At 51.5% G+C, this 22,664-nt stretch overlaps 13 protein-coding genes; 6 read left to right on the top strand and 7 right to left on the bottom strand.

Moving 5' to 3' along the window:
• Positions 1-32: 32 nt before the first annotated feature.
• On the top strand, positions 33-1,511 carry GSBLH_T00005028001 (uncharacterized protein; the record flags this gene model as incomplete). XM_013044021.1 has 9 exons in its annotated part: positions 33-65; positions 99-191; positions 225-322; positions 351-462; positions 493-659; positions 690-752; positions 783-854; positions 889-1,020; positions 1,050-1,511. The coding sequence occupies exons 4-9, from the start codon at positions 354-356 to the stop codon at positions 1,509-1,511; spliced, it is 1,005 nt and encodes a 334-aa protein (XP_012899475.1). The 5' UTR covers positions 33-65; positions 99-191; positions 225-322; positions 351-353.
• A 529-nt stretch (positions 1,512-2,040) lies between these two features.
• GSBLH_T00006923001 (uncharacterized protein) lies at positions 2,041-2,430 on the bottom strand (the record flags this gene model as incomplete). The annotated part of the gene is made up of 1 exon (XM_013044020.1): positions 2,041-2,430. One exon carries the CDS (start codon positions 2,428-2,430, stop codon positions 2,041-2,043), a length of 390 nt encoding a protein of 129 aa, XP_012899474.1.
• A 104-nt stretch (positions 2,431-2,534) lies between these two features.
• GSBLH_T00005027001 (uncharacterized protein) lies at positions 2,535-3,272 on the bottom strand (the record flags this gene model as incomplete). XM_013044019.1 has 2 exons in its annotated part: positions 2,720-3,272; positions 2,535-2,691 (listed from the first exon to the last, which is right to left on the bottom strand). Exons 1-2 carry the CDS (start codon positions 2,854-2,856, stop codon positions 2,535-2,537), a joined length of 294 nt encoding a protein of 97 aa, XP_012899473.1. The 5' UTR covers positions 2,857-3,272.
• A 250-nt stretch (positions 3,273-3,522) lies between these two features.
• Positions 3,523-3,901, bottom strand: GSBLH_T00006922001 (uncharacterized protein; the record flags this gene model as incomplete). The annotated part of the gene is made up of 3 exons (XM_013044018.1): positions 3,523-3,601; positions 3,647-3,810; positions 3,842-3,901. The coding sequence occupies 3 exons, from the start codon at positions 3,899-3,901 to the stop codon at positions 3,523-3,525; spliced, it is 303 nt and encodes a 100-aa protein (XP_012899472.1).
• Positions 3,902-4,097: 196 nt separating this feature from the next.
• GSBLH_T00005026001 (uncharacterized protein) lies at positions 4,098-4,814 on the top strand (the record flags this gene model as incomplete). Its single annotated transcript, XM_013044017.1, has 4 exons — positions 4,098-4,114; positions 4,147-4,310; positions 4,343-4,550; positions 4,583-4,814. 4 exons carry the CDS (start codon positions 4,098-4,100, stop codon positions 4,812-4,814), a joined length of 621 nt encoding a protein of 206 aa, XP_012899471.1.
• Positions 4,815-4,874: 60 nt separating this feature from the next.
• On the top strand, positions 4,875-5,126 carry GSBLH_T00006921001 (uncharacterized protein; the record flags this gene model as incomplete). The annotated part of the gene is made up of 2 exons (XM_013044016.1): positions 4,875-4,988; positions 5,019-5,126. 2 exons carry the CDS (start codon positions 4,875-4,877, stop codon positions 5,124-5,126), a joined length of 222 nt encoding a protein of 73 aa, XP_012899470.1.
• Positions 5,127-5,473: 347 nt separating this feature from the next.
• Positions 5,474-6,809, bottom strand: GSBLH_T00005025001 (uncharacterized protein; the record flags this gene model as incomplete). XM_013044015.1 has 5 exons in its annotated part: positions 5,474-5,629; positions 5,659-5,802; positions 5,833-6,582; positions 6,616-6,729; positions 6,762-6,809. 5 exons carry the CDS (start codon positions 6,807-6,809, stop codon positions 5,495-5,497), a joined length of 1,191 nt encoding a protein of 396 aa, XP_012899469.1. The 3' UTR covers positions 5,474-5,494.
• A 347-nt stretch (positions 6,810-7,156) lies between these two features.
• On the bottom strand, positions 7,157-9,195 carry GSBLH_T00005024001 (uncharacterized protein; the record flags this gene model as incomplete). Its single annotated transcript, XM_013044014.1, has 3 exons — positions 7,157-7,757; positions 7,791-9,149; positions 9,179-9,195. The coding sequence occupies 3 exons, from the start codon at positions 9,193-9,195 to the stop codon at positions 7,157-7,159; spliced, it is 1,977 nt and encodes a 658-aa protein (XP_012899468.1).
• Positions 9,196-9,598: 403 nt separating this feature from the next.
• GSBLH_T00006920001 (uncharacterized protein) lies at positions 9,599-11,347 on the top strand (the record flags this gene model as incomplete). The annotated part of the gene is made up of 8 exons (XM_013044013.1): positions 9,599-9,637; positions 9,669-9,763; positions 9,795-9,846; positions 9,877-10,635; positions 10,667-10,792; positions 10,823-10,936; positions 10,998-11,120; positions 11,150-11,347. 8 exons carry the CDS (start codon positions 9,599-9,601, stop codon positions 11,345-11,347), a joined length of 1,506 nt encoding a protein of 501 aa, XP_012899467.1.
• A 1,038-nt stretch (positions 11,348-12,385) lies between these two features.
• On the bottom strand, positions 12,386-13,975 carry GSBLH_T00005023001 (uncharacterized protein; the record flags this gene model as incomplete). XM_013044012.1 has 4 exons in its annotated part: positions 13,917-13,975; positions 13,852-13,885; positions 13,772-13,821; positions 12,386-13,740 (listed from the first exon to the last, which is right to left on the bottom strand). Exons 1-4 carry the CDS (start codon positions 13,948-13,950, stop codon positions 12,386-12,388), a joined length of 1,473 nt encoding a protein of 490 aa, XP_012899466.1. The 5' UTR covers positions 13,951-13,975.
• Positions 13,976-16,505: 2,530 nt separating this feature from the next.
• GSBLH_T00005022001 (uncharacterized protein) lies at positions 16,506-18,820 on the bottom strand (the record flags this gene model as incomplete). XM_013044011.1 has 5 exons in its annotated part: positions 18,668-18,820; positions 17,719-18,634; positions 16,988-17,688; positions 16,857-16,957; positions 16,506-16,825 (listed from the first exon to the last, which is right to left on the bottom strand). The coding sequence occupies exons 2-5, from the start codon at positions 17,896-17,898 to the stop codon at positions 16,506-16,508; spliced, it is 1,302 nt and encodes a 433-aa protein (XP_012899465.1). The 5' UTR covers positions 17,899-18,634; positions 18,668-18,820.
• Positions 18,821-20,574: 1,754 nt separating this feature from the next.
• Positions 20,575-21,462, top strand: GSBLH_T00005021001 (uncharacterized protein; the record flags this gene model as incomplete). XM_013044010.1 has 5 exons in its annotated part: positions 20,575-20,709; positions 20,742-20,848; positions 20,878-20,986; positions 21,023-21,144; positions 21,175-21,462. 5 exons carry the CDS (start codon positions 20,575-20,577, stop codon positions 21,197-21,199), a joined length of 498 nt encoding a protein of 165 aa, XP_012899464.1. The 3' UTR covers positions 21,200-21,462.
• A 761-nt stretch (positions 21,463-22,223) lies between these two features.
• Positions 22,224-22,664, top strand: part of GSBLH_T00005020001 (uncharacterized protein) — a gene marked incomplete at both ends in the record, with an annotated part of 1,127 nt that continues 686 nt past the window's right edge. The window contains one exon of the mRNA XM_013044009.1: positions 22,224-22,664. This exon is cut by the window's right edge and continues 254 nt beyond it. Coding sequence (XP_012899463.1) covers positions 22,224-22,664 — 441 coding nt within the window.

Below are 22,664 nucleotides of genomic sequence, written 5' to 3'. Positions count from 1 at the left end.
GGAACACTATCATTTCCACGCTGTACGGGTGTCTAGAGGCTTTCCTCCTTTCTCACTCCCTTTCGGTCCTTTGCGAAGAACACAAAATTTATATGTAGGAGTGATTTTCGTTACATCGTGTGTCGTTTTTGTACCCTCTTATTCGAAGCAGTTTTGACTGAAAAGAATCAGAATTGAGTTAATTTCATCTCGTATTCACATAAATCAAGCTCCTATCATCATAGAATAAAAACCATTCAGTGATTCAAATCCCGCGGAAACAGAGGAAATGAAATTCTGGTATTCCACGAATTGGGCCGATTTTGCAGTGTCATTTTCTGTAGTAAAAATATACATATTATCGGTGAGAGATGATGAAAAAGCTGGTCGTCTTTATACTTTCACTGTCCGTCATCGCCATTGCTCAAACAATTTCAGAGGTTAACTCATTTGCTGCTCCCTTCAAGAATTACGGTTGGGCAGGTGTGTTTGATGACCTCCTTTGATCCATAGGAAACCGTAAAATTAAGGGATGGACTTGTGGAGGAGATGCTTCTATAAAGGAGTACTTTGTGCGACTTACACCTGATCGCCAAAGTAAGTCTGGGTTTTGCTGGAACGATAAGCCATTAAACAGCAACAAATGGTTAACCACTGTCAAGTTTAGAATTAGTGGCCAAGTTTTCCTTTCTGTTATGTGTACATCGTAGGGAGAGACGTTGTTCGGTGATGGGATGACGATTTTCTTCACAACTCAGAATGTCCACACTGCTGTCGCTCTACTTTTTTTATTTCACGTCTAGGGTCCGATGCACGGTTCGAACGACAAATTCATCGGCTTTTCCGTCGATCTTAGCACCTACCGCAATCCGGAGGTACATGCTTCGAATATGACCCAATTCCTTTCAGTACTACCGTTTCCACCGTGATATAAGCCTCTACGTGGGCAACAACACGAGCGAGAGCGCCTACTACCCCGATCGCGAGCATGAGGGTTGTTTCTCCAGCTACCGTTTCTACGAAAAGCGTCAAGATTTCTCCGTTTCCCCTTTTTCTCGTGTTGACTGCAGGTGGAAAACGCAGCTCGCATCCAGATCTCCTACGACGGCGATCTGCAGCGCGTGGTGGTTCGCTCGGACCACAACAACCGCGGTTATTACGACGACTGTTTCTCCGCGAAGGTGGATCTCCCCGCGGAATGGTGGCGCAACGCGTACATCGGAGTGAGCGCGTCGACGGGCGACCTAGCGGACAACCACGACGTGCTGGAGATTTCGACGGTGGTGGGCGTCTCGAGCCTGGAGAACGAGGAAGCGATCACGCAGAAGGAGCGCGAAGACGCGTTCCGCGCGACGCTGGCGGGGCTGCTGAAGGAGGAGGGGCTGGAAGCGGAGAAGCTGAACCCCGCGGAGCTGGCGCTGGCGTCGCTGGTGAAGGCGCTGAGCGACGCGGAGCTGGATGAGCTGGAGAAACTGAAGCGCGAGCTGGAGCACTCCATGTCTTGTAGGGAAGGTGGAAACGTGGAAACGTAGCGATTGACGACTCGATCAACTCGATGATTCGGAAGCTGGAGCAGCGCGGCGATGTGTCGGAGGGGCGGATTACGGAGCTGGAAGGACAGATGCAGGAGCGCGTGAAGTCGAGCGTGTCGCAGCAGATCACGATGCGGATTCAGAACTTGGAGATGCTGCTGGAGAAGAGCGTGGAGCAGGAGGTGAAGCAGAAGAGCGGGTCGTGGATCGTGCCGTTTGTGCTGCTGACGGTGGTGCTGTCGGGCGTGTTCTTCTTCGTTTATGTGGGCGTGAGGGAGGGGATCGATGGTAGAGACAGTATCGACACCTGCAGAAGACGCATATGCTCTGGAGTGTTTGTTAGAACCAACAAGGGATGAGATGTTCATTGATAAATAGTCAAGAACCAAGAACCAAGAACCAATATGTGTGTGTGTAGTGTATGATTTAATGAAGGAATGGATCACGAATGAATGAATGAATGAATGAATGAATGACTCATCGAATGACTCATCGAATGACTCATCCAATCACACACCTTCTCCTCCATCTATTCGACCACCTCCTCGCTTCCCAGCCTCGTGGCGCGGAACGCGGGCAGATACACCGGCTCCGCGTCGTCCACCTCCAGCTCATACACGGACCCATTGAACGCATATCGCACGTACAGCTTCTTCCTCGCCGCTCCTTCCCCGACCTCGCAGAACCCCGCGTAGTCCTTCTTCGACCCCGCGTACAGCCGCAGCTTCGACTCCCTCACCATGAACTGCAGCGCCACCGTCACGTCCAGCGCCTTCTCCGCTCCGCTCCCACACTCGGCATTGTCCACGCCACACTCGGCAATGCCCACCGCAGCCTCCTCGCCGTACACCGCCCGCAGAATCACCAGGCCTTTTTTCTTCGCCTCTTTCCCGCGGTTTTCCTCCGCGTACTTCCGCATCATTTCCTGCTGCGAAACCGCGGAAAGCCGCCCGTGCCGACGCAGAAACGCCTCCCGCTCCGACGCCTCCCGCCGCTTTCTACGGTTCTACGGTTTCCACGTTTCTACGCTTCCGACTGCGCGCCCAGCGGCGATTTCTCCGCGATCCACAGGATTCCCGCGGTGAAGGCGGTAACCGCGGAAGCCAGCGCGACGGCGAGCGGCCGCCAGGACCGGCTGAGAACCACGGGGATCGCAAACGCCACGCTGCCGCGCTGGTATCTAGATGAAACGCCCGTTCGAATCGAACTTCCATTTGAGTTCCACGCCGGCGAGGCCGATTCCCGCGGAAAAACCGAGTCGACTGAACGGCGTGAGGGCTTTCGAAACTCCCGCTTCGAGCTCTGCGCGTACAGTGGTCAGGATGCCCTTGATTTTCAACTGCATCGAGGAAGGGTCGCTGAGAGTGGTCAGAAGGCTGGAGGAAACGCCGAAATTGGCGCCCGCCATGAATTCGGTCTCAATTCGATGGTTGTCGCGCGCATAGATGATGCCGAAGGATGTTGTGGAGAGCTCGGCTCTGTTACCTATATCGACTTTGATGCGGCCTAAAAGCGACGGAGAGCACTGGTAGAACAGCTGGAGACCGCATCGGGCACCCTCCCGTTGGAAGGTGAACGACGCGGTTCCCTGGCTCGCCGGAGAGAACATTTGCAAATATTCGACGCCTAGAAGCGGTCGCGAACCGAGCAGAGCCGATGTTGAGATCTGCTGCGTAGGAGAGAGCTGGTGCTGGAATGTGGCTCCCGCCATGCTGAGAAGATTGTCATGAGACGTAGAAACGGTTCCGGTAACAGCGAGAGTATTGGTGGGAGATAATTTGGTTTGAACGGTTTGTGACATTGTAACGCCAGATAAATAGAATTTGGGCGCAGGAGGAGGAGGAGGAGGAGAAGCGAAAAGAGAATAGGCGGGAGGAGGTGGAGGAAGAGAAGGAGGGAACAATAGATTGGACATATCAAATTCCATTTTGAGGGAACTGCTTTGACCGGCTTTGGTTTGTAGTTCTTGCTGATAAATCGTGTGGATAAGATCAGTGATCTCGTCGATACTCTAATGGAAAGGGGCACTCAAAGTGGCATACGTCATCACGTTTGACGAGCTGCTCGTTGTTCTCCAGCAAATCGACAGCCTACAGCCTAAACGACGGACATAGGAAAGCACTTTTTCTCCGTACAAATCGTAAAGTCTTCGCTTCTTCTCGTCGCCCAAAATTTGATACGCGCGATCGATTCTTTGGAAAAACTCATTTGCGAAATCTTGATGTTCGACCGACTGCTTATCAGGATGGAACTGTCTTGACAAATTCCGATATTGCTTCTTTATTTCTTCAAACGATGCCTACACAGTCACCTCCCATATCGAAACAAACGTCTCTAGAAAGACCTAGAATGGCATAGTAATCCCTCTGCTCAATTTTCCTGTCTTCCATAGTCTTTTTTGAGGAGAAAAAATCGTGGTCCAGAACCGCGGTAGTTCTCTCTTTCTTAGAAAGGTTATTTACAATGCCAGCAGAAGGTAGGGCGCTCTCCTTCTAGTTTCCGCATGTTTAACACCCTGTAGAAACTTTCGAGGTCACGAACCACCGCTTTTATGAGAACAAGTTTCCGGAGGTGGATGATGTCGTTATGGTAAAAGTCACACAGTATATCGCATTTCAATCCCACTTCTGCGTAGAATTACGGATATTGGTATTTATGTGAACTTGCTGGAGTATAACGACATTCAGGGCTTCATTCCTGCCTCTGAACTGTCTCGTCGTCGTATTCGATCCATTCCGAAACTGGTCCAGGTAGGCAAAGTCGAGCCCAGCATGGTAACGCGTGTGGACAAAGTGAAAGGTGGGAAGCAAAACGGAGCGACTTATCGACAGGCTACATCGATCTCTCCAAGCGTCGTGTAGCGGACGACGATATGAAAGAAGCTGAGAAGCGCTACAAAGAAGCGAAGAAAGTCCACAACATTGCAGGCATTCTCTCGAATCGCTGCAAGATCAGCATCGACACTGTCTACGAGTCGATTATTTGGCCTCTGAGCGCGAAATACCAATCTGCGTACAACGCATTCCTTCTTTCCGTGTCGTACGCCTCGCTTGCACATCATCATCTCCCAGCAATCCCGAGATCCTCAACGATCTGAGCGTTGATCCCCCCGTAATCGCAGAGCTGGTCTCTCTGATCAACGCTCGTATGTCTCCGCAGGCAAAGAAGGTCCGATCGGACATCGAAGTGACATGTTTCAGCATCCACGGAGTCGACGGAATTCGCGCCGCCATGGTGAAAAATCGAAGTGAATTTGATCGTAGGCCGCTGCGGAAGCCGTGGGAACGAGCGAAATGCCTGTGACGGTAATGATGTGTGATGCCTGTGAGGTAGATTACGCTAATCGCTTCGCCGCTGTACGTGATGACGACGACGGCGATGCAGGATAAGGACGGAATCGAATTGCTGACGAAAGCGATCGCCGAGCTGGATCGCGTCATTAAGGAGTATGAAGGAAACTTGGTCGTGAAGATCCCGGTAAGCGATGGAAAACGGGATGAGCGGTAGCCTCGCGTTGCACAGAGACAGGAAGATGCGGATTTGGAGGGATTGATGAAGAAGATGGAGATGGAAAACCAGGAAGTGGCCGCGGATGATGATGATAGCGACGACTAAGGGTGGTGTGTTTGTTGAAAACAATAGAGAAGGGAAGGGAAGGGAATAGGAATTAGAATGGGAGATGGTGATGAAGCCTGAGGGATTGGGTTGCAGAAATGATGGAAAAGGAATCGTCATCCTCGTTATATGGAAACTGGAATGATTCCACTTCATTGGCCACTTTTCCTTCGATGCGCTTCTTCACAATCACGCAACCAATCCTTTTTCTTTTTTATTTTTTCTTTCTCTCTGCTATATCCCATCCAAGCCCAATTCTTTAGTTTGTTTTTCCAAATCCAATCTTCATCTTCTCGCCCTCTTCACCCCACCCAATCCAATATATGTATAATATCAACAAACACCTCAGAATACACTCATCATCTCCGTTACGGCTTTTCCAGGACGCGCGCTCCGCATTCTTCCCATTCCTGCCTTGAAATCCACGCATCCACGTTATTCGCGATATACTTCGCATACACCGCCGCTCCCGTAAACACCGAATGCTTCCGATTCGGCTGCGCCTACCCTCAACTCCGCCCCGCATTCTCACAATCACATTAATGGATTTCGCAATGTGGTTGGTCTCTCCCTTCAGAATCACCGAACAGTACTGCTCCCGAATATCCTTCTCCAGCCGCGAGGACAGCCCCGGGAACATGCTGGTTCCTCCGGACAGCAAGATGTTCTTATAGAACTACGCTGAACGATCTGATTGGTCGCCTACCACCGGCCGCAAATCAATCTCCGCCTTCTGGATCAGATCGAAGACCATCTCCGACAGTCCCATGCACTCCAGACCCATCAGCTCCGGCTTGAACAGCGCCTCCGTCGCCTCGAACCGCTCGCTGCCCAGCCGCACTTGCCGCCCATCAGGGAGCTGATAAGAGCTCATGAGGACGGTCGTTTCGTCCGCTAGACGCATTTCTTTCTCGAAATTGTACGCCACGTAGCACAGCCGCTCCTTCAGCTCGCGCACCACCTCGAAGTCCGCGGTGGCGTTCAGCGCGTAGCCGCGCTGCTGGAGCAGATTCAGAAGGTGGCGAGTCACGTGGCGGCCCGCGATGTTCAGACGGCGCGTGAGATGATTCAGCACGTAGCCGTCGAAGACCCCCATAACGTGCGTAACGCCGTCGCCACTGTCGACGACCACGCCGGTGGAGGCGCCGCGCGAGTAGAGCGTGAGCATGGCCTGCGGCTTGCATTGCAATCCGGCGAAGTGGAACTTCTCGAACATGATTTCGGCCATTTTGCGACGATTGTCCTTCGGGTTGAGGGGAGCTTCGGTCAGCATGATGCGAAGACCGTCCGGAGACACCGCTCCGTTATCGTCCATATCAATTCCGAGTTTTCTCTGGAATGTATACTTCCAAATCTCTTCCATATCGTCCCAGTGCTGAATCACACCGTTTTCAATAGGATATGTGATATTTAATGCACGGATCGACTCGATACACTCGTCACCCACGAGGAGATCCTACCATATTTAAAACAAGCAGGATCCGAATACCTTTAACGTTAGATCTCCGACATAGTCTTCTTCGGCTCGAAGAAGAGGTCTTCCCACTAGAGAGGGGAATTGCACACGCGGTACATTGTCTCCAGCATAACCTGCTTTCACAACCTCAACATTACGAAGAATCCTTCTCCACCTACTCCTGTACCATTATCACACACAACAATCTTATCTGAAAAAGGATACATTGATATTTGAAAGAAGAAGTGAGATTGAGAACCAAGATAATCCTCAAATGCTACAATTTTTAGAGTCACGCGACGGAATGAAGATTTGAAAGCATGCCTGTGGTGGGAAAAGCAAGGAGCTGATAATGTCACGTGAAGCTGCTCTATACTGCCATGATATCGCAGGTTCCATCACTCACAGCGATAAAGCATAATTTGCAGACTCCTATCCCATTGGAATCAAGGTGTTTTTGGAGTGTCGGGTCTCAGCAAACAAACAACAAACAACAAACAAACAACAAAAAGCACAATACACACCTTAGAGCAATCCCTTTCGCTGTAAAAACCTTCTCTTTGCAGCATCCAAGTCACCTACGCCTCACCCACATCCTTTCAAACCGACTTTCCGTCAGCATCGACTTCGTCGCCTTCTCCGTCTCGACCTTCGTTTTCTCCACTTCCCGATCGGTCTCAATCTTCTCCCCATTGCTCTTGTAAAAGACCAGCTCGCTGCCTCCGCTCAGTTTGACGTTCTTCATCGCCTTAATTCGCTTCAGCACTTCCACGACGTCTTCCTCGCGAACCTCGCAGCAATTCCGATAATAGCTCCGCGTACTCGCCACCAGCTCTTGATACACGATGTATTGCGGGTAGTTATCGTTCCACACCAATGATGATGATGGATGGATCTCTCCAATCCTGGTTCCTTCGTTCTCGAACACATCGATCAGCGTTCGATACACATCGTTCCTGCACTTCCGCGCCAGCGTCAGCGACGAGCCCTCCACCAGCACTTTCTGCAGCGCGGCAATCACGTCTCCCGCGCGTTTTTCCACGTCCATTCCGCCGGCTCGCAGCGCGTCGCCCAGCTGCCGATAGATCGAGAGCGCCGTCCGCATGGACTGGTAATGAACGCCGTGGTCGTCGCACCAGGCTCGTCCGTGTGATCGGGTTTTGAACTTCATGAACCTGCACAACTCATCCACCAATCGCATCTTCTACACGTTCAGAAACGTGAAATGATCGCCCAGCTCCGAGCTCAGCCGCTTCTGCCGCCGCGCGATCCTCTGCGCGCGCTCGGACGCCCTTTCCCGCGGGGCAATCGCGTGAAAGACCTTCTCGACGCTCAGCATGGCGCTCATAGCGATGGCTTCGTCGGCGCAGCCCTCCTCGCACGCCAGCAGCAGCGTCTTGCCCAGCTGCGGGTCCAGCGGCAGCGCGGAGAGGCGTCTGCCCAGCGGCGTGACGCGACCGGCGTCGTCGAGCGCGCCCACGATGAGCAGTTGTTTTAACGCGAGAGAGATCGCTTCGGGCGCGGGCGCGTCGAGATACTCGAACGCCAGCACGTCGTCGATGCCCAGCACCTTCAGATACAGCATCGTGCTCACCAGCGACGCGCGCCGAATCTCCGGCTCCGCGCTCTCCCGCATCCGCGCGTACTCCGCGCTGCTGTACAGCCGGAAACACTTCCCCGGACCCGTCCGCCCCGCGCGGCCCGCGCGCTGCTGCGCCGCCCCGCGGGAAATCCGCGTCGTCTCCAGCGAGTCCATTCCCGTCCGCGGGTCAAAGCTCTTTTCCCGCGAAAAACCAGGGTCGATCACGTACCGAATCCCCGGAATTGTCACCGAGGTCTCCGCGATGTTCGTCGCGATTACAACCTTCCGCGTGCCCGGACTCGCCGCGCGAAACGCTCGCGCTTGCTGTTCCGCGGGGAGCGCCGCGTAGAGCGGCAGGACGACCAACCGCGGGAATGAAGGGTCGTTTCGGAGCTCGGCTTGGTACCAGTCCTCGACGATTTTGGCGGCTTTTTCGATCTCGAACTGCCCCGGGAGGAAGAGAAGCACGTGCCCCGGCTCGCGGCGGTGGATCTGCTGCAAGGCGCGGAGAGAGCGGTCGATGGCTTCGTCCTGCGACTCGGCGAGCGCGGATTTGCTGTGAAAAACCGCGACTGGAAACAGGCGGCCGGGAATGGAGAGAGCGACGGAGCCCGGGTAGAACTGCTGGAAATGGGAAATGTCGAGGGTGGCGGAGGAGATGAGCAGACGCAGGGAGGGGCGCTGCGCGAGCAGACGCTTGCAGAGACCGAAGAGGATGTCGGAATTGATGCTCCGCTCATGGGCCTCGTCGAGCATGATAACACTATATCTGGAGAGAGTGGGGTCGCTGATGAGCTCTTTGACCAGACAGCCGTCGGTGATGTAGCGGATTTTGGTGGAGGTGTCCGAGAAGTCGTCGAATCGGATTGTGTAGCCCACCTCCTTGCCGAATTCGACGTCTAATTCCTCGGCCACGCGACGAGCCAGGTTGATCGCGGCGACGCGGCGCGGCTGACTCACCACCACTGCGCCTTCTTTCAAAAAACTAGAATCAATAGGAAGAACCTGACAAACCCGTTCTGGTACAGCATTTTGGGAATCTGCGTCGATTTTCCGGAGCCGGTTTCTCCCGAGATAATGACAACTTGATGATCCCGAATACTGTTCAGAATATCGTCTTGATACTCGAGAATAGGAAGCACTTCGTTTTCAGAATCATAAGACGAGCTGCGACTCCGAGAGCGGCTCCGAGAGCGGCTCCTTGATCGTTGGCGTCTACAGGGGAGACTTCATGCAAATCCACTACTCTTCCGACGAGGAACGGCTATACAGTGATGAGAAATAGTCAATCCATACGATGGTGATCGTTGTCGCTGATCTGACATGACAATATGAGTTCAAAACGAGTGCAGTTCTGCAAACATTTTAAATTGATTGATGTCAGAAGCGGATTGCAGTCTGTTTCGAAGTGTCATTCAGCGATATGCGTCTTCTATGGAGTTAGAGAATGCCATCAAGTACAGCGCTCGTTTGGTTTTTGGTCTTACACATTCCTGATTTGTAGTTGACTCTCTCTGACAAAATCGAGGATAAACAGACTCATTTGCGCTTGTTATTCCAAAACCGTTCCTTTGGTGAATGTTGCGAATATTTCAAAAAGTTCGTTTATTTCTAAGGTCATAAAGGCAAGATACTTTGACGATTCCTATCCTAAAGAATTTTTATTTTATATCCGCTCTCTTGTAGTTCATTCGTATCTACTCTATTACTAGATCGAATTAGAAAGAAAAGGAGCTGCTCTGGATGAACTCCAAAAGGTATTGCCTCAAAAGCGCGACGATCCGGAATATGCACCGCACCATTATTATTACGGCCAATTGATAGAGCAATCTGACAAGGTCGAAGCAGTCAACCAGTATTCACTCTCATTCATTTCTCTTAATGATCCTAGCTATTTGGAATGTATTCGTCTCGACCGTGAATATCTAGCAGCCTATGATTCTCTCTTCCGACTCCACCCGTTCTCCTCCACCAAGCGCTGCATCGACGAATTGTCTGCGAGTTCGCTTCCCCGTCCGATTTCCCACTACGAAAAACACATTCTCTACTACAAACTCTGCGAGACCCACCCCTATCTCCTTCCCTCGACTCTCTTCCACATCGCTCCGGACGATTCCGAAAACGTTTCCGTTCTTCTCAGCATCGCCAAATGCTATCGCGAGCGAGGCAATTTGGCCTCCAGCGACTTAGTGTTCGATCGAATTCTTCATCTCGGCGTGTTGAACCGCGCGATTCTAATCGAACGCTGCCTTCTTTTCTACCAAATGAACGCTCCCGATCGCTTGTTTCTCTTCATCCACTCGCTTCCTTCCTCTTTCATTTATTCGGAAGAATATTCCTACGCGTTAGGCGTCTATTCGCTGCTTCGTCGCGATTATTACCAAGCTTTACAGCATCTCAATCTCGCATTAACGCGAAATCCACTCTTCTGGGAAGCCTGGATCGCGATTGGATTGGTTCGATCCGCGCTGGTAGCTTCCGAAAGAAGTAAATAAGCGATAGGAGGAGTTCGAAATGGCGATCACGGCGTTTTCGTTCGCGTCGAAGCAGAATCCGGAGAGTTATTTGGTTCGATTTCATTTGGTTTATGAGTATAAAAAGATGGGGAAATTAAACGATGCGTTGCGAGTTGGACCCAAGGAAGAAAGTGAGGAATAGGAATTGAATCGATGTATTTTGATTGACTCGTCGGATCCTCGGCTGTACAACGAGCGGGGCGTTTTGTACTTCGAGTTGGGCGAGTTGGAGAAAGCGAAGAACGATTTTGTAACGGTATTGAAGCAGATCGAGTCCTTTTCGATCGTATTGGCTGCTTGTTTGTTGAATGTTTTAGACGGAGAAGCAGCAGTGGTCCACTGTTTACTTCAATCTTTCGCACGTGTATCGAAAGCAGGGCGATCTGGAGCAGGCCAAGCGGTTTCTCGGGCAAATCGCTCTGCTTGGCGGTCTTCAGAGCGTAAGAATAAAGTTTTGTGTGCACCGTAGCGATCCGCGTCGTATTTCCTTTCTCTCGGATTGCTTCACCAGATGGAAGGGAAGGTGCAGGAGGCCTGCGCGGACTACGAGAAAGCGCTGGTGGTCGATCCCTCGAATTCGCAGGCCAAGGAACTCTTCAATTTAGCTGTTCAGCAATTTTCCAGTATTTGTCTTCTTTGTGGAACAAACAACGCAAAACTGAATTAATACTGTCGCGAATGATCATCAAATCGACTTCGACGATCGCTTCCATAGCGTCCACTCCGACTTCCACCACGCGATTCGCTCGCATTTTCTTCACGATGCGCCGATTGCTCGCGCTCCGCTCGTTCCGACCGATCAAATCGCTCGCTTCGGTCTCGATCTTTATCACCTCGCTCGCTTCTGTCTCTGTCTCTTTCGCTTCTCTCGCTTCGATCTCGTCGTTCACTTCTATCTCTGTCTCTTTCACTTCTGTCTCTGTCTCGTTCACTTCTTTCACTTCTTTCGCTTCTATCTCTTTCACTTCTTTCGCTTCGATCCATTGAATGATTGCGTCGGGAGCGATGGGAGTACCGATCTCTCGAGCGATCTCGCGAGCGATCTCGCGACGGAGAGTAGCGTCGACTCGATCGTCTGGAGTAGCGATGGTCTATTTGCAACAAACAACGAAATGCTACGATGACCGCCATCTGGACCCGAACTGCCCGAGTCATAGTTCATCGACTCGCCCATGCTCGCTGTGTATAAAATCGCTGTTGGATCCATCGAACGAGGATTGTAACCGCCTGCACGCGAAGGATAGGGCATCTGATGAGTCACAGAACAAATGAAATCGGTACGCTGGGAACCCGCGCAACCAAAATGCAGCTGTATTCCTCGAGTTTCTTGACATCGACTTGATCTTGTCGACTTTTCACATAGGCTACATAATCCTACACAGAAATGATACAGACCGGACAGTACCTTCCACATAAACTCGTTGAATCCATAATTAAAGTAATCACTCTCATCTCCATCCATTTTCCAGTCTTTTGTCTTTAAACTGTTAATATCGATATTAAAAGCGGAAATGCTTTCCTCATTTCGAATCTTGATCATTCCGCCTTCTTGGGTATCAACTTTGGCAGCGAGAGTTGTTTCCGGCCCCAAATCAACATCATCGTCTAAAATCACTTCCAAATCATCACTGCTCGAATCGTCTGAATAGGAGTCGTACTCGCTGCTATCAAATTGTGGAGTGGTATTACTAATGAGTCTGTCCTATCAACGATCCAAATAAGTCTCATACCCCGCCAACAAATCATCAGTTCTGGGACTTTTTTCCAAGGAAACTACATTGTTGACGCAAACAGCTAGCCAGTGTACCTGCATTCTTTTCAGACTTCGGCTCACCCGTCTGCACAGACATCCTTGTGAAACAAGAGTAATATGACTGAGTGATAAAACCGTGTCAAACAAACAAATCCACTGGACCACATACAAATTTCCACTCTCCGAACCGCACAGCGCGATTCTTCGTAAAGGACAAGCCGCATTCGCGCAAAGCTTCAGATTACTCAGCGGCTTGGTGGTAATTCCATCGCAGAGAACGTTCGAACTCATCGTCAGCGTCTGTACGTCCATTCCCCCGACGTTCATATACTCCCTCAAATCCAGATCATTGCATGCGAACATGGAGTCTCCATTTGCATACATCACGCCCAACCCGCTCCCATACTCCGTCACACTCAGCCCATACGCCGATCCGATGGTGGCCAGCCCTCCTAGCTTGGCGAAGAGCTTGGGCGCGGTTCCTGCGAGGTTCCAAACGAAAACGGAGCCGTCCGTGCCCGCCGACAGCAGTTTCGACCGCTCCAAGAAGACCAGCTTCACCACGTGGCACGCGTGGGCCTGCCAGCGGAACAGAGGCGTGGCGACGCGCTGCGCGAAGACCTCGATCACTCCGGAGTTCCACGCGGTGGCGAAGAATTCGTTGGAGAACGTGGTCAGCGCGCACAGCACCGGCGTCTCCGTCGGCGTGCGGATCGTCGAGACGCGCGCCGCGAAGGGGAAGCGCGCGCTGACGAGCACGTCGTAGAACTTCTGCCGCACGTCGTAGCAGACGACCTCGTTGCTCTTGGTGGTGCAGTACAACTGCTGCCACGACGCTGAACCGTCCACGCCCTTCGCCGTGATCGACATCGCCGACGACGCCATGTGCGTGAACCCGCCGCCTCCGCTGCACTGCGTCAGCACCTGCTGCTTCTGGAAGTCGAACACGCACAGCTTGTCCGAGCACGACGCCAGCAGCGGCGCGGACGGCAGGAACTGCAGCGAGTGCACGAAGCTCGTGTGTCCGCCGAACGAGCAGAACGGCGCCAGCGGCCGGCGGTCGCTCTTCCAGACCTTCACGATCGGCAGCGACTGCCCCGCGATCAGCTCGTTCCCCACCGTCGCGAAGAGCGCCTCGTTCCCGCGGGACACGATGCCGTAGAGGCAGCCATCGTAGACGTGGACGGTGGATTTGATCTGGTTCATGAGCGTCATGGGCGTGTCGAAATCCGCGCGGTTGCTGAGGAAGCCGGCGCTGCCGCCCACCATGTGGATGTTGTTCGCCGCCGCCCAGCAGCGAGTTGTCACTGAGGGTGAGAGAGAGAGCGAGATTCCCACGGTTCTTCGCGAGATTGGAGGTGTAGTTGGCGGGAGGCGGGAGAGAGGCGCTAGAAATGAGGGAATACCGCGGGAGAAACGGGAGAGGGGAGGCTTGGAGCGTGGTATCGGTCTCTAGAGGTGAGGAAAGGGGGAAACGAGGAACCGCGGAGCAGCTCGAGGAGGTCGAAGGAGTACATGGAGAGAGAAGGATTGAGTTTTTGCTTCTGGAAGATAGCGTCAGACTTGACTTTGAGGAGGATCGCTTTGTAGATCGATTGGTTCGCGGCGTCCGCGTGGACGCGGTAGAACGCGTGGAACCGCGCGAAGAACGCGCGCAGATCGGCGGTCATGGAGTCGTCCTGGGTCTTGGCGTCGATGCGCGAAGCCACGTCGTAATAGAGATTGACGACCGATGCGATGAGCGTCGCGTTGGCGCAGATCACTACCCGTGAAGCCGAGCGACGCAGCGAAACGGTAGGAATCGTCAGACGCGACGGGCAGATAGAGGTAGGGAAGCAGGTCGCCGAGACGAGGATTGGGCCGCTGCACGACGTTGTAGAGGAAGAGCTTGGGAGAGAAGAACGGGAGCAGAGCGCGGACCACTTCGATGATCTCGCTGACGCACAGCGCGGCTTGGATGCTTTTGAGAGTCGGCGTGGAGGGCGACGGCTCCAATAAAGCGAGCAATGAATACGCTTTCGGGAAGAGATGCGCCAGGGTAATCGAGACCAGCGCTTCGGGCGTTACATAGCCGAGAACCGCGATTAACGCGCGTGCTGGAGGACAGAGAACGGGGATGAGCGAGTCGTCTGGGGGTGAGGAAGGAGGAAGCGAGTCTGGTACTCTCGGACCAGGGTCGCATGGTGTCGCTGCGCTTGAAGGTGATGCTCCCGGTCTTCACGGTGAGCGTGGGAAGCAGATAGCGCGTGGAGAGCGCGGGGCCGAGCAGACGCGGACTGGAGAGGAAGGAGATCGTGGTGACGAGATGGTCCTGGATGGAGGAAGGCGTCTGGTTGCTGAGAAGCAGCTCCATCATGTAGGGAAGCAGGAGCTTGAGGAACTGCTTGGGCCCGAGGTCTTGGAGGAGGCTGGAGAGCGTGGGGCGATCGCAGAGCGTCTCGAGAGGAAGGTAGTTGTGCGCCTGGAGCGACTGCTCGAGGAACTGGCTCAGACTGGTGAGGAGAATCGCAGCGACTTGCTCTTCGTGGAGCGAGGAAGCGATTCGCGTCCAGAGCGCGATGAACACGCGAGGAAGAGAAGGAAGCGTGGGGTTGGCCGCGATATCCTGATTGATTCGCTGGAGCAGCGGGAGAATGAGAGGCAGCTCGTCGACCGTGAGCGAGGAAAGCGTCTCGGTGAGCGAGCGCATGCTGGCCTCAGCGTGCAGCGTCGTGGGCGTCAAATAGTAATACGAGCACACTTCGTAACTAGATGGAAGGCCGATTCGAATTCTACATCTTGGCGAGACTCGCGGGGAACAGCGTTAAGCTGGGCTTCACGTGCAAGCCTTCGCCCGACGAGCCTGCGATCGATCCTTTTCCGCGATCCCTACAAACAATCAAATCGTTGCGAGCGAGTTTCTCCGCCGAAGGCCGTGCCGACGGATTCACCGAGATCAGCTGCTCCACCAGACTCTACGATGCAACGCTCCCGCTTTCCCTACGCGGACAGGCTCGTTCAGAACGCTCAGGCGCGATCGGATCTGTGTGGAGTCCGCCGCATACTCGCGCAGCGAGTTCTTCGTAAACAACACTTGCCCCGTAAACAGCTCGAACAGCACGCAGCCCAGTCGGAACATGTCCGCCGCCATGAGTTGCTGCAGGTCCAGGGAGGTCGCGTCCAGTTCTTCGGGAGCCAAGTAGCACGGCTGCAGAATGCTTTCGTAGGCGCGCGAGAAACTCTCCGTGGCGAAGCCGTTGTTCTGCATCAGATTCTCCCGCGTCTGCTTGAATTCTACGTCCCAACGCAGCCATTCGCACTACCAATCGAAATGTGGCCCTGCAGTTTTAGAATCTCTTGGGGATTCGGTTTCTCCTTTGTCAGAATCGCCCCCATTTCGGGAGCTGGCTGAGCCGCAGAGGTTGCGGTCGCCAACGCAGCGGAGCCGTTCCCCGCGGGATTCGACGCCACTCCCGCGGGAGGAGGCGTGGAAGAAGAGGAAGTGGATGCGTTGAGCGCGGCGGGATCGATCAGATCCTTCGTATTCCCCGAGAAAAAGATCGATCTAGCGATGATCCCCTTCCTTCTGCGTTCACCGTCTTCGATTCTTTCGCGGGCGTTTGGCTTCTGTGGTGGGCGTGGACGTCGCAGCGGTGGTTGTGGTGGTAGAAGGAGCCGTGGGTGTGGGTGTGGACGTCGCAGCAACAGGCGCAGCAGCAACAGTAGCAGTAGCAGTAGCAGAAGAAGAAGAAGAAAGTGTAGTAGAAGTAGCCATGGTGCTGGTGGGTGGAGGCGTGTTGGTCGAAGCGAATGCAGCGGAAAGAGGAAGGGAGGGAGCGCGAGACTCGTCAAGGTGGGGAATTCCCTCCATTTGAGGGGTCGAATCGAGTGCCGAGGGCGATACCATGGTCACTTCTCTGGATGGAGGCTCGATGCTGGGCTGTGATTGGCGAACTCCGCGGACATGCGAAGCAGGAAGATGGGAAAGTGAAGTCAAGAAACCCAACCAATAAATGAATGAACGAATGAATCAATTCCAAATCAATGAATGAATTTCAAATCAATTCAAATCAATGAATGACTTCAAATCAATTCAAATCAATAATACTAATAGGATATCTTGATGGCTTCGCGTGGATACTTGCGTGAAAATCACCTCGCCTTTCCCATTGCGCATTCGCTGCGGATGCGGCTGTGTGAAGAGCTGCACAAACCCCGGGTTTTTGGTGAGTCCGCTCACAGAATCCTGAACGAGCGGCACGTTTTTCGCATCCACTGCAGCCTGGCCTGAGAGCTGATACCCGAAGTTCAGATTGATCCAGAGATGAAGATGATTGGAGACATAGTCGCTTTCGAGCATGCTTCGATGCCAGCGAATGAACGATTCCGGCTCGGGACACCATTCCGGAAGCTCTATCGTTCAAGGAATCAAAGAGAATCAAACCCATGTCCTCCATGTTGGGATGCTGCGAAGTGAACACGGAGGGATCGGTGAAATACTCCGGAATGCATTCGTCGGGCGTCCATTCGAACATTCGCAGCATGCTACGCGTCACTCCGCTCACTCATTCGCACTTTCCCGGATATTCCTTGCTCTGGAAATTGCTCCGAACCACCACGCGGAGCAGAGAAATCGGCATGCACCGAGCCATATAGATCGCATACGTCAACTCCGATAACGACTCGCTGATGTGATGCTTCGGCACGCTGTGCTCATAACTCACGTCCAGCTGATTGTCTCCTTTGTTCATTCGGAACTTCGAGATGCTGAAATCGCGCCAGCCTCCCGTCTGCGACGTGAAGTCGCACACCCACGGCATGATGCAGTGGAAGTTGCTGTCGTCCATTCGACGGCCCGCCGCGTCGTTCAGATACATCACGTAATCGAAGTTCGTCAGCTGTCCGTTCACCCAGGCGTCCGTCAGCTTCAGCAGCTGCGTGTGCGGCGTGGCGACCGGATACGGCACGCGCTGGAGCGTAGGGAGCGGGAGGAAGAGCCAGAGATTCTCGGTGAGGATGAGCGAGTCGGTGGAGAAGCGAGGGCAGGCGATTCCGTGGCTGTGGAGGAAGGAAAGCACTTGGATGGCTTGGTAGGCGATGAAGAGCCGGACGATCGACGACTGTAGCAAGTGCTTGTTGTACTTCTGCACGGTAGCGATGGTCGATTGGTTGTAGTCGGCTATCACGAAGCTGTAGGGAGGGGAGTGAACGATCGCTTTGAGCGGGAGAATGTTCGGATGGTTCGTTTGGATCGTGGTTTCCAGGTACTTCGCCAGCTAGCGGTCATCGCGAGAGAGAAAGAGTACGTCGAGAGGAAGCGAGGATGGCTTCACGACGGTAGCGCTCGTGCCGTGGAGGACGACCGTGTCTTCCTTTTCGAAAGGAGACGGCTTGGGGAGCGTGTAGAAAACGGAGAGAAGTTCAGCGAGTGAGTTGGGAGAATCTTGGGACACTGGAGTCGATACGGAGTGGTCCTGATTGAACATCTCGTCATTCTATAGGGATAACAGAGTGTCTATTGACACATACGAAGTCGTCTCGCATCAAATCCGTGATGATTCGGTAGATATCTTCAGTGGGGGTTACCGCGTTTTGTTCTTCTTCTTGCTTTTCCTCCTTGCTGGCCTCACTTCCCTAGAATCGAGGAATCTCGATACAAAGAACATGATGTGTGTTGAGTGATTCATAATTATATTCCTCTGCATGAACGTCATCAATTGTGTAGATCGAATAGCTCTCATTCAAATTCACTAAAAGTTACACAAAACACATCAACACATTACAATCAGGAAATCTTTCTTTTAGATCTTCTTTGTCAAACTAGCAGATTAGAAATACTACAGAAAATGTACCATTAGCTGCGCTTTACACCCCTTGGTGAAAAAGTACTCAGGAAGAGAATACTCAACACCTAATTTGTCTTTTAACAGACATTTAATAGCTTTTGCCGTTTCAATATTTTTGCTGAGGTCTTCCATTGACTTGTTTTCGATCAAAGCGAATTCTAGACTTTGAAATCTATTTTCTTAGATCCCACATCGATAATCAATAGAATTGAATTGGTACCCAACTAGATACGCAATAAATTGCCAAGATTTAAGTCAGTACCGCATGAAACTCCCGATCATCTTGATTTTTTCTCCAAAAATATTGATATAGAACAAACAATTTCCTATATTACATTCGATATTAAGTGGCATATTAATACTATTTTCAACTATTCTAATAAAAGAAGCAAGCAAAGCAAAAGCAAACCTTTTCATATTGTATACACGCGGATTACTCCAGTACTGTTATGTGAACATTTCCGTGCTGTGTTATTTCTTCAACGTGCCTTCGATCCACATCAAACATCATTTGTGCTGACAAATCAACGAATGTACTGTCTAACGATCCTCGATGCTGTTGTTGCTGCTGTTGCTGTTGTTGTTGCTGTTCTATTTCGCTCGGTTCGAACATCGTTCTAATCATCATTCCCTTTCGCTTCGCCCACCTGAACTCTGGAATAGTAATCACGCAGCTATCCACGACAATATTATCCTTGGGATTGCATTCCTTCTTCTTCTTCTTTTTCTCCTCCTTTTCTCTTCTTTTCTTCTCCTTTTTCTCCTTTTTCAATTCTTTTTTCGATTTTTTCTCGTTCGCGCTTTCGTTTCCATTCGAATTCGCACTTCCATCATCTTCACTACTCGCTCTCCCCTCCTCCTCTTCCTTGTCTTTATCTTTGTTTCCCTTCGTGTGTTCCACGTGTTCTTCGGTTCCATCGAATTCCACTACGATCACCGTTTCTTCTTCTTCTTCTTCTTCTTTTTCTTCTTTCAATTCCTCCGTTTGCCGCTCCGAATCCAGTCGTTCCCCCACAGGGTTCCCCGTTTCCACCATTTCTTCCTCCTCCGAATTCTCCGTTTCTCCAGTTTCTCCAGTTTCTCCAGTTTCTCCCTCCCTTGGCATCGGCTTCACGATTCGCACCTCTTCCCCGCGGTTCTCCGCGATCCTCATCGATTCCCCGCGGTTCTCCGCGATCCGTACCCCCATTTCCACGGTCGTTTCCACCGGCTGCATTGCGTCCATAACCGCGGGAGCGGTCTCTCTCATCCCCGCGGATGGCTCGGCGGTGTCCATGTCGAGATAATCGCGGATCACAACGAGCTCCGCCGTCCCGCGGGGCTGCCGCAGATCCTCCCAGAGGACGTTCTCGAGTTTCTCGGTTTCCCCGATGGGGATGTCGGCGACAACGACGGGCATTTGGTCCTTGGAGAGCGGAACGGGCTTCCATTGGAGACATCGGTTCTGGTAGTCCTGGTTGAGAATGTCCGAAGCCGTGATGCCAAGGTCCGCTTCATTAAGCATCTGCATGACCGAGGTCGGCTGCGCGGGCTCGCCGTTTGATGCGAAGATGGAGGGGACGGCGGTTCCGATGGGGTTGGAGAAGGTGTATCGGGTGGAATAGAGAAGACCGCCTAGAGGGAAGCGTGATGGAATGAAGAGTACCGAAGAGAACGAACATGGGCGATACAATGACGCTAATCCAGGAAAGAATCACACACACTAGATAGCATGCGCTGAAACCAGGGGAATAAGACGAAAATGCAGCGCCAATCCAGCAACTCCCTAGAATGTTCCACACGATGCCTCCGAGGATAATAAAATAATAGAAATAGGCTAATGGATGGGTTACGAGCAAAGATGCGATGTACCTGAAAATCACACGAAAACACTACACTAACCTGGACTCCTCCTTCCGAGAATACTTTCCCTTGTTGCGCGCCACTAAGCAGCACATGCCAATCACAGTCATAAACTGAACTACGTTAAGTATTCCACGGATCTATGTAAACAAGGATTTTAGATTTAAACCATTAACCAAGAAGCTGCAAAGATGGCAGTATAATTTGACAAATTTGCTGCTCCAAAAACAATAGTAACGGGTCCCACTCCCATATCCAAAACCAGGGTCGTAAAAAAAGCAGTAATCAACAACCTACAGATTATCACAATATCCTGTCGATAACCCTTTTTTCATCAGTCCTCAAACGCAATTCGAAGAGAAACTGTAACAATTATTATTTATTTATCACTCCTGCATTCATTCTCGCGGTTATTCCACGCGTTCTGGGGATCAACTTGAAAAGTCACTTTCATTATCAACCAAGTAAACGAGAATGGAGAATCTATTCTTAACCATCGTCGGGGTGATTTGTATAGTGATTGTTGTCTTTCAAGTCGTTTTCAAGTTTGTGATTGAAAGTAGATCATTCTGTGGATCTTCCGTATATGTAATCCGAAACAGCAGAATCGTATCGATTGATTGTACAAGGATTATCGGTAGACAAGCGCTCGGCGCCTCCATCAGCCAAATTTAGCTACTGCTATTATGAAAATAAAGACCGCATGTGGCTATACTATAATCATTGGGAACCTAAGGAACCTGCGAGAGTAGAGTTGCATGAAAAGGTTCAGAGTAGGCACTCGTGTTTATCTGCCACGGAATCTGTGAAAGTTCGATCCGTTATGCTCGCATTGCAAAGCTTCTTAATAACAATGGTCTTGAAGTGTATGCTATGGATCATCGAGGTTTGCTTTCTCCTGATTTTTGTTGATTCCTGTTAGGTCATGGTCGCAGCGACGGATACCGCAACTATATCAATAGTATGGATGATATCGTGCAAGATATCTGTGGCTTTGTCTCCCACATTCACTCTTCGCGTCCTGAGCTTCCCGTTTTTCTTTTCGTCTCGCTTGTATTCCATTTTCACTCACAGGGACACTCCATGGGAGGCATGTTAGCCATCATGGCAGCTGCCAAGCTCCAATCGCTTCTCCGCGGCAGCGTTTTCTCTGCTCCCGCGCTGTCTGTGGATCCCTCACAGGTAAAGCTGCTGGGAGTCGTGCGATTGCTGCAAGCTGTTTTACCGAAGCTTCCAGTGTCGTTCCTGGATGGAAAATCGCTCTGTCATGATCCCCAAGTCATAGAAGAATATGAAAACGATATTCTGAACACACCTGGGAGATTAAAGCCAGTCCCTGCGAGAACAGGCTACCAGTTGCTGATTTCGACAATAAAGGCAGGAAAATTGGCAACGGAGATACGAAGTCCGTTTTTGCTGATGCAGGGAGATGAAGATAGTGTATGTCTTCCGGAAGGTGCAGAGTGGTTGATTTGCGTGTGGTTAATGCATAGGAGGTTTATAGAGAAGGCAGTGTCGAATGATAAGGAGCTAAAGATGTGGACGGGTCTTTATCATGAAATCATGAATGAGGATATTGGTATGGAAGTAGCCCAGTATGCGGTTAATTGGATAACATCGAGAATTTAAGTTGTGGATGTTTGTTGGATATCTTACTCAAATTTTGTGGTCATGGCTCTGCAGCTTTATTCAAAAGCCTTTGTTGATATCATTTACGGTGAAGGTCTTCTGGGGTTCCGACTCGGCAAGACCGATGACGATTATCCTGTCGTGAAAGGATTCGATAAAAAAGAAGATGGAACGAGCCAACCGCTTGAGGTATAACCATTGCACTATGTGAATTGCAGGCTACAAGGAGTGTTAAGAAAGGATATTTTGTGTATGCTATTAACGACGAATGCGTGATTTTTCTGAAGCCCAAGGAAGTGAAATCCAAATTGAAGTCAGCAAAAAGACCAATGAAAGTCCGGTTCTGTAAGCCATGCTCAAAGTCGGATCAAAAGGATATTAAAACGCCGAACAACGAGAAACGAGTACAGAAATGGGAGGATAGTGACGTAATTCGCTTTGTTCAATGTTAATGGCAGGATTACCTTCCTGTGCGCTGCTACGATCTTACCAGCATGAACGACAAGACCATCATTGATAAGACAACGGATTCCCAAGAAGAATCGAGTCTTACCCCGCTCTATGAAAATGGTCCTCTCTTTGAGTGTGACGTCCGCGAAGCTGCCTTTAACGGCATCAGCGACGACAAGCGCCGTGCCACCATCTGGAAAATGCTTCTGGGTATCTATCCCTACAACCCCTCGAAATGGGAATCGAGCCACCAATCGAACGTCGATCAATACCAAGTGTTCGTAAACGAGTTCCTCACCTCTCGCAACGAAGCACTGGGTCGCAAGAACAACTCCTTCGTGCCCAACCCTCTGGACGTTTCGTGGCGGAAAAGCCCTTCCTACGACCCCGACGAAGACGACCACACGAGCAACGAGAGCAAGCATTCGCGCGATTTCGGGGACACCGAGGCCGAAACTCTGCCGTACCGAACAATGCCCCTAAGG

Source organism: Blastocystis hominis, assembly GCF_000151665.1.
Source record: "Blastocystis hominis, Singapore isolate B (sub-type 7) whole genome shotgun sequence assembly, scaffold_9".
Taxonomy (NCBI): Eukaryota; class Bigyra; order Opalinata; family Blastocystidae; genus Blastocystis; species Blastocystis hominis.
This window is presented reverse-complemented; position numbering and strand designations above follow the sequence as displayed.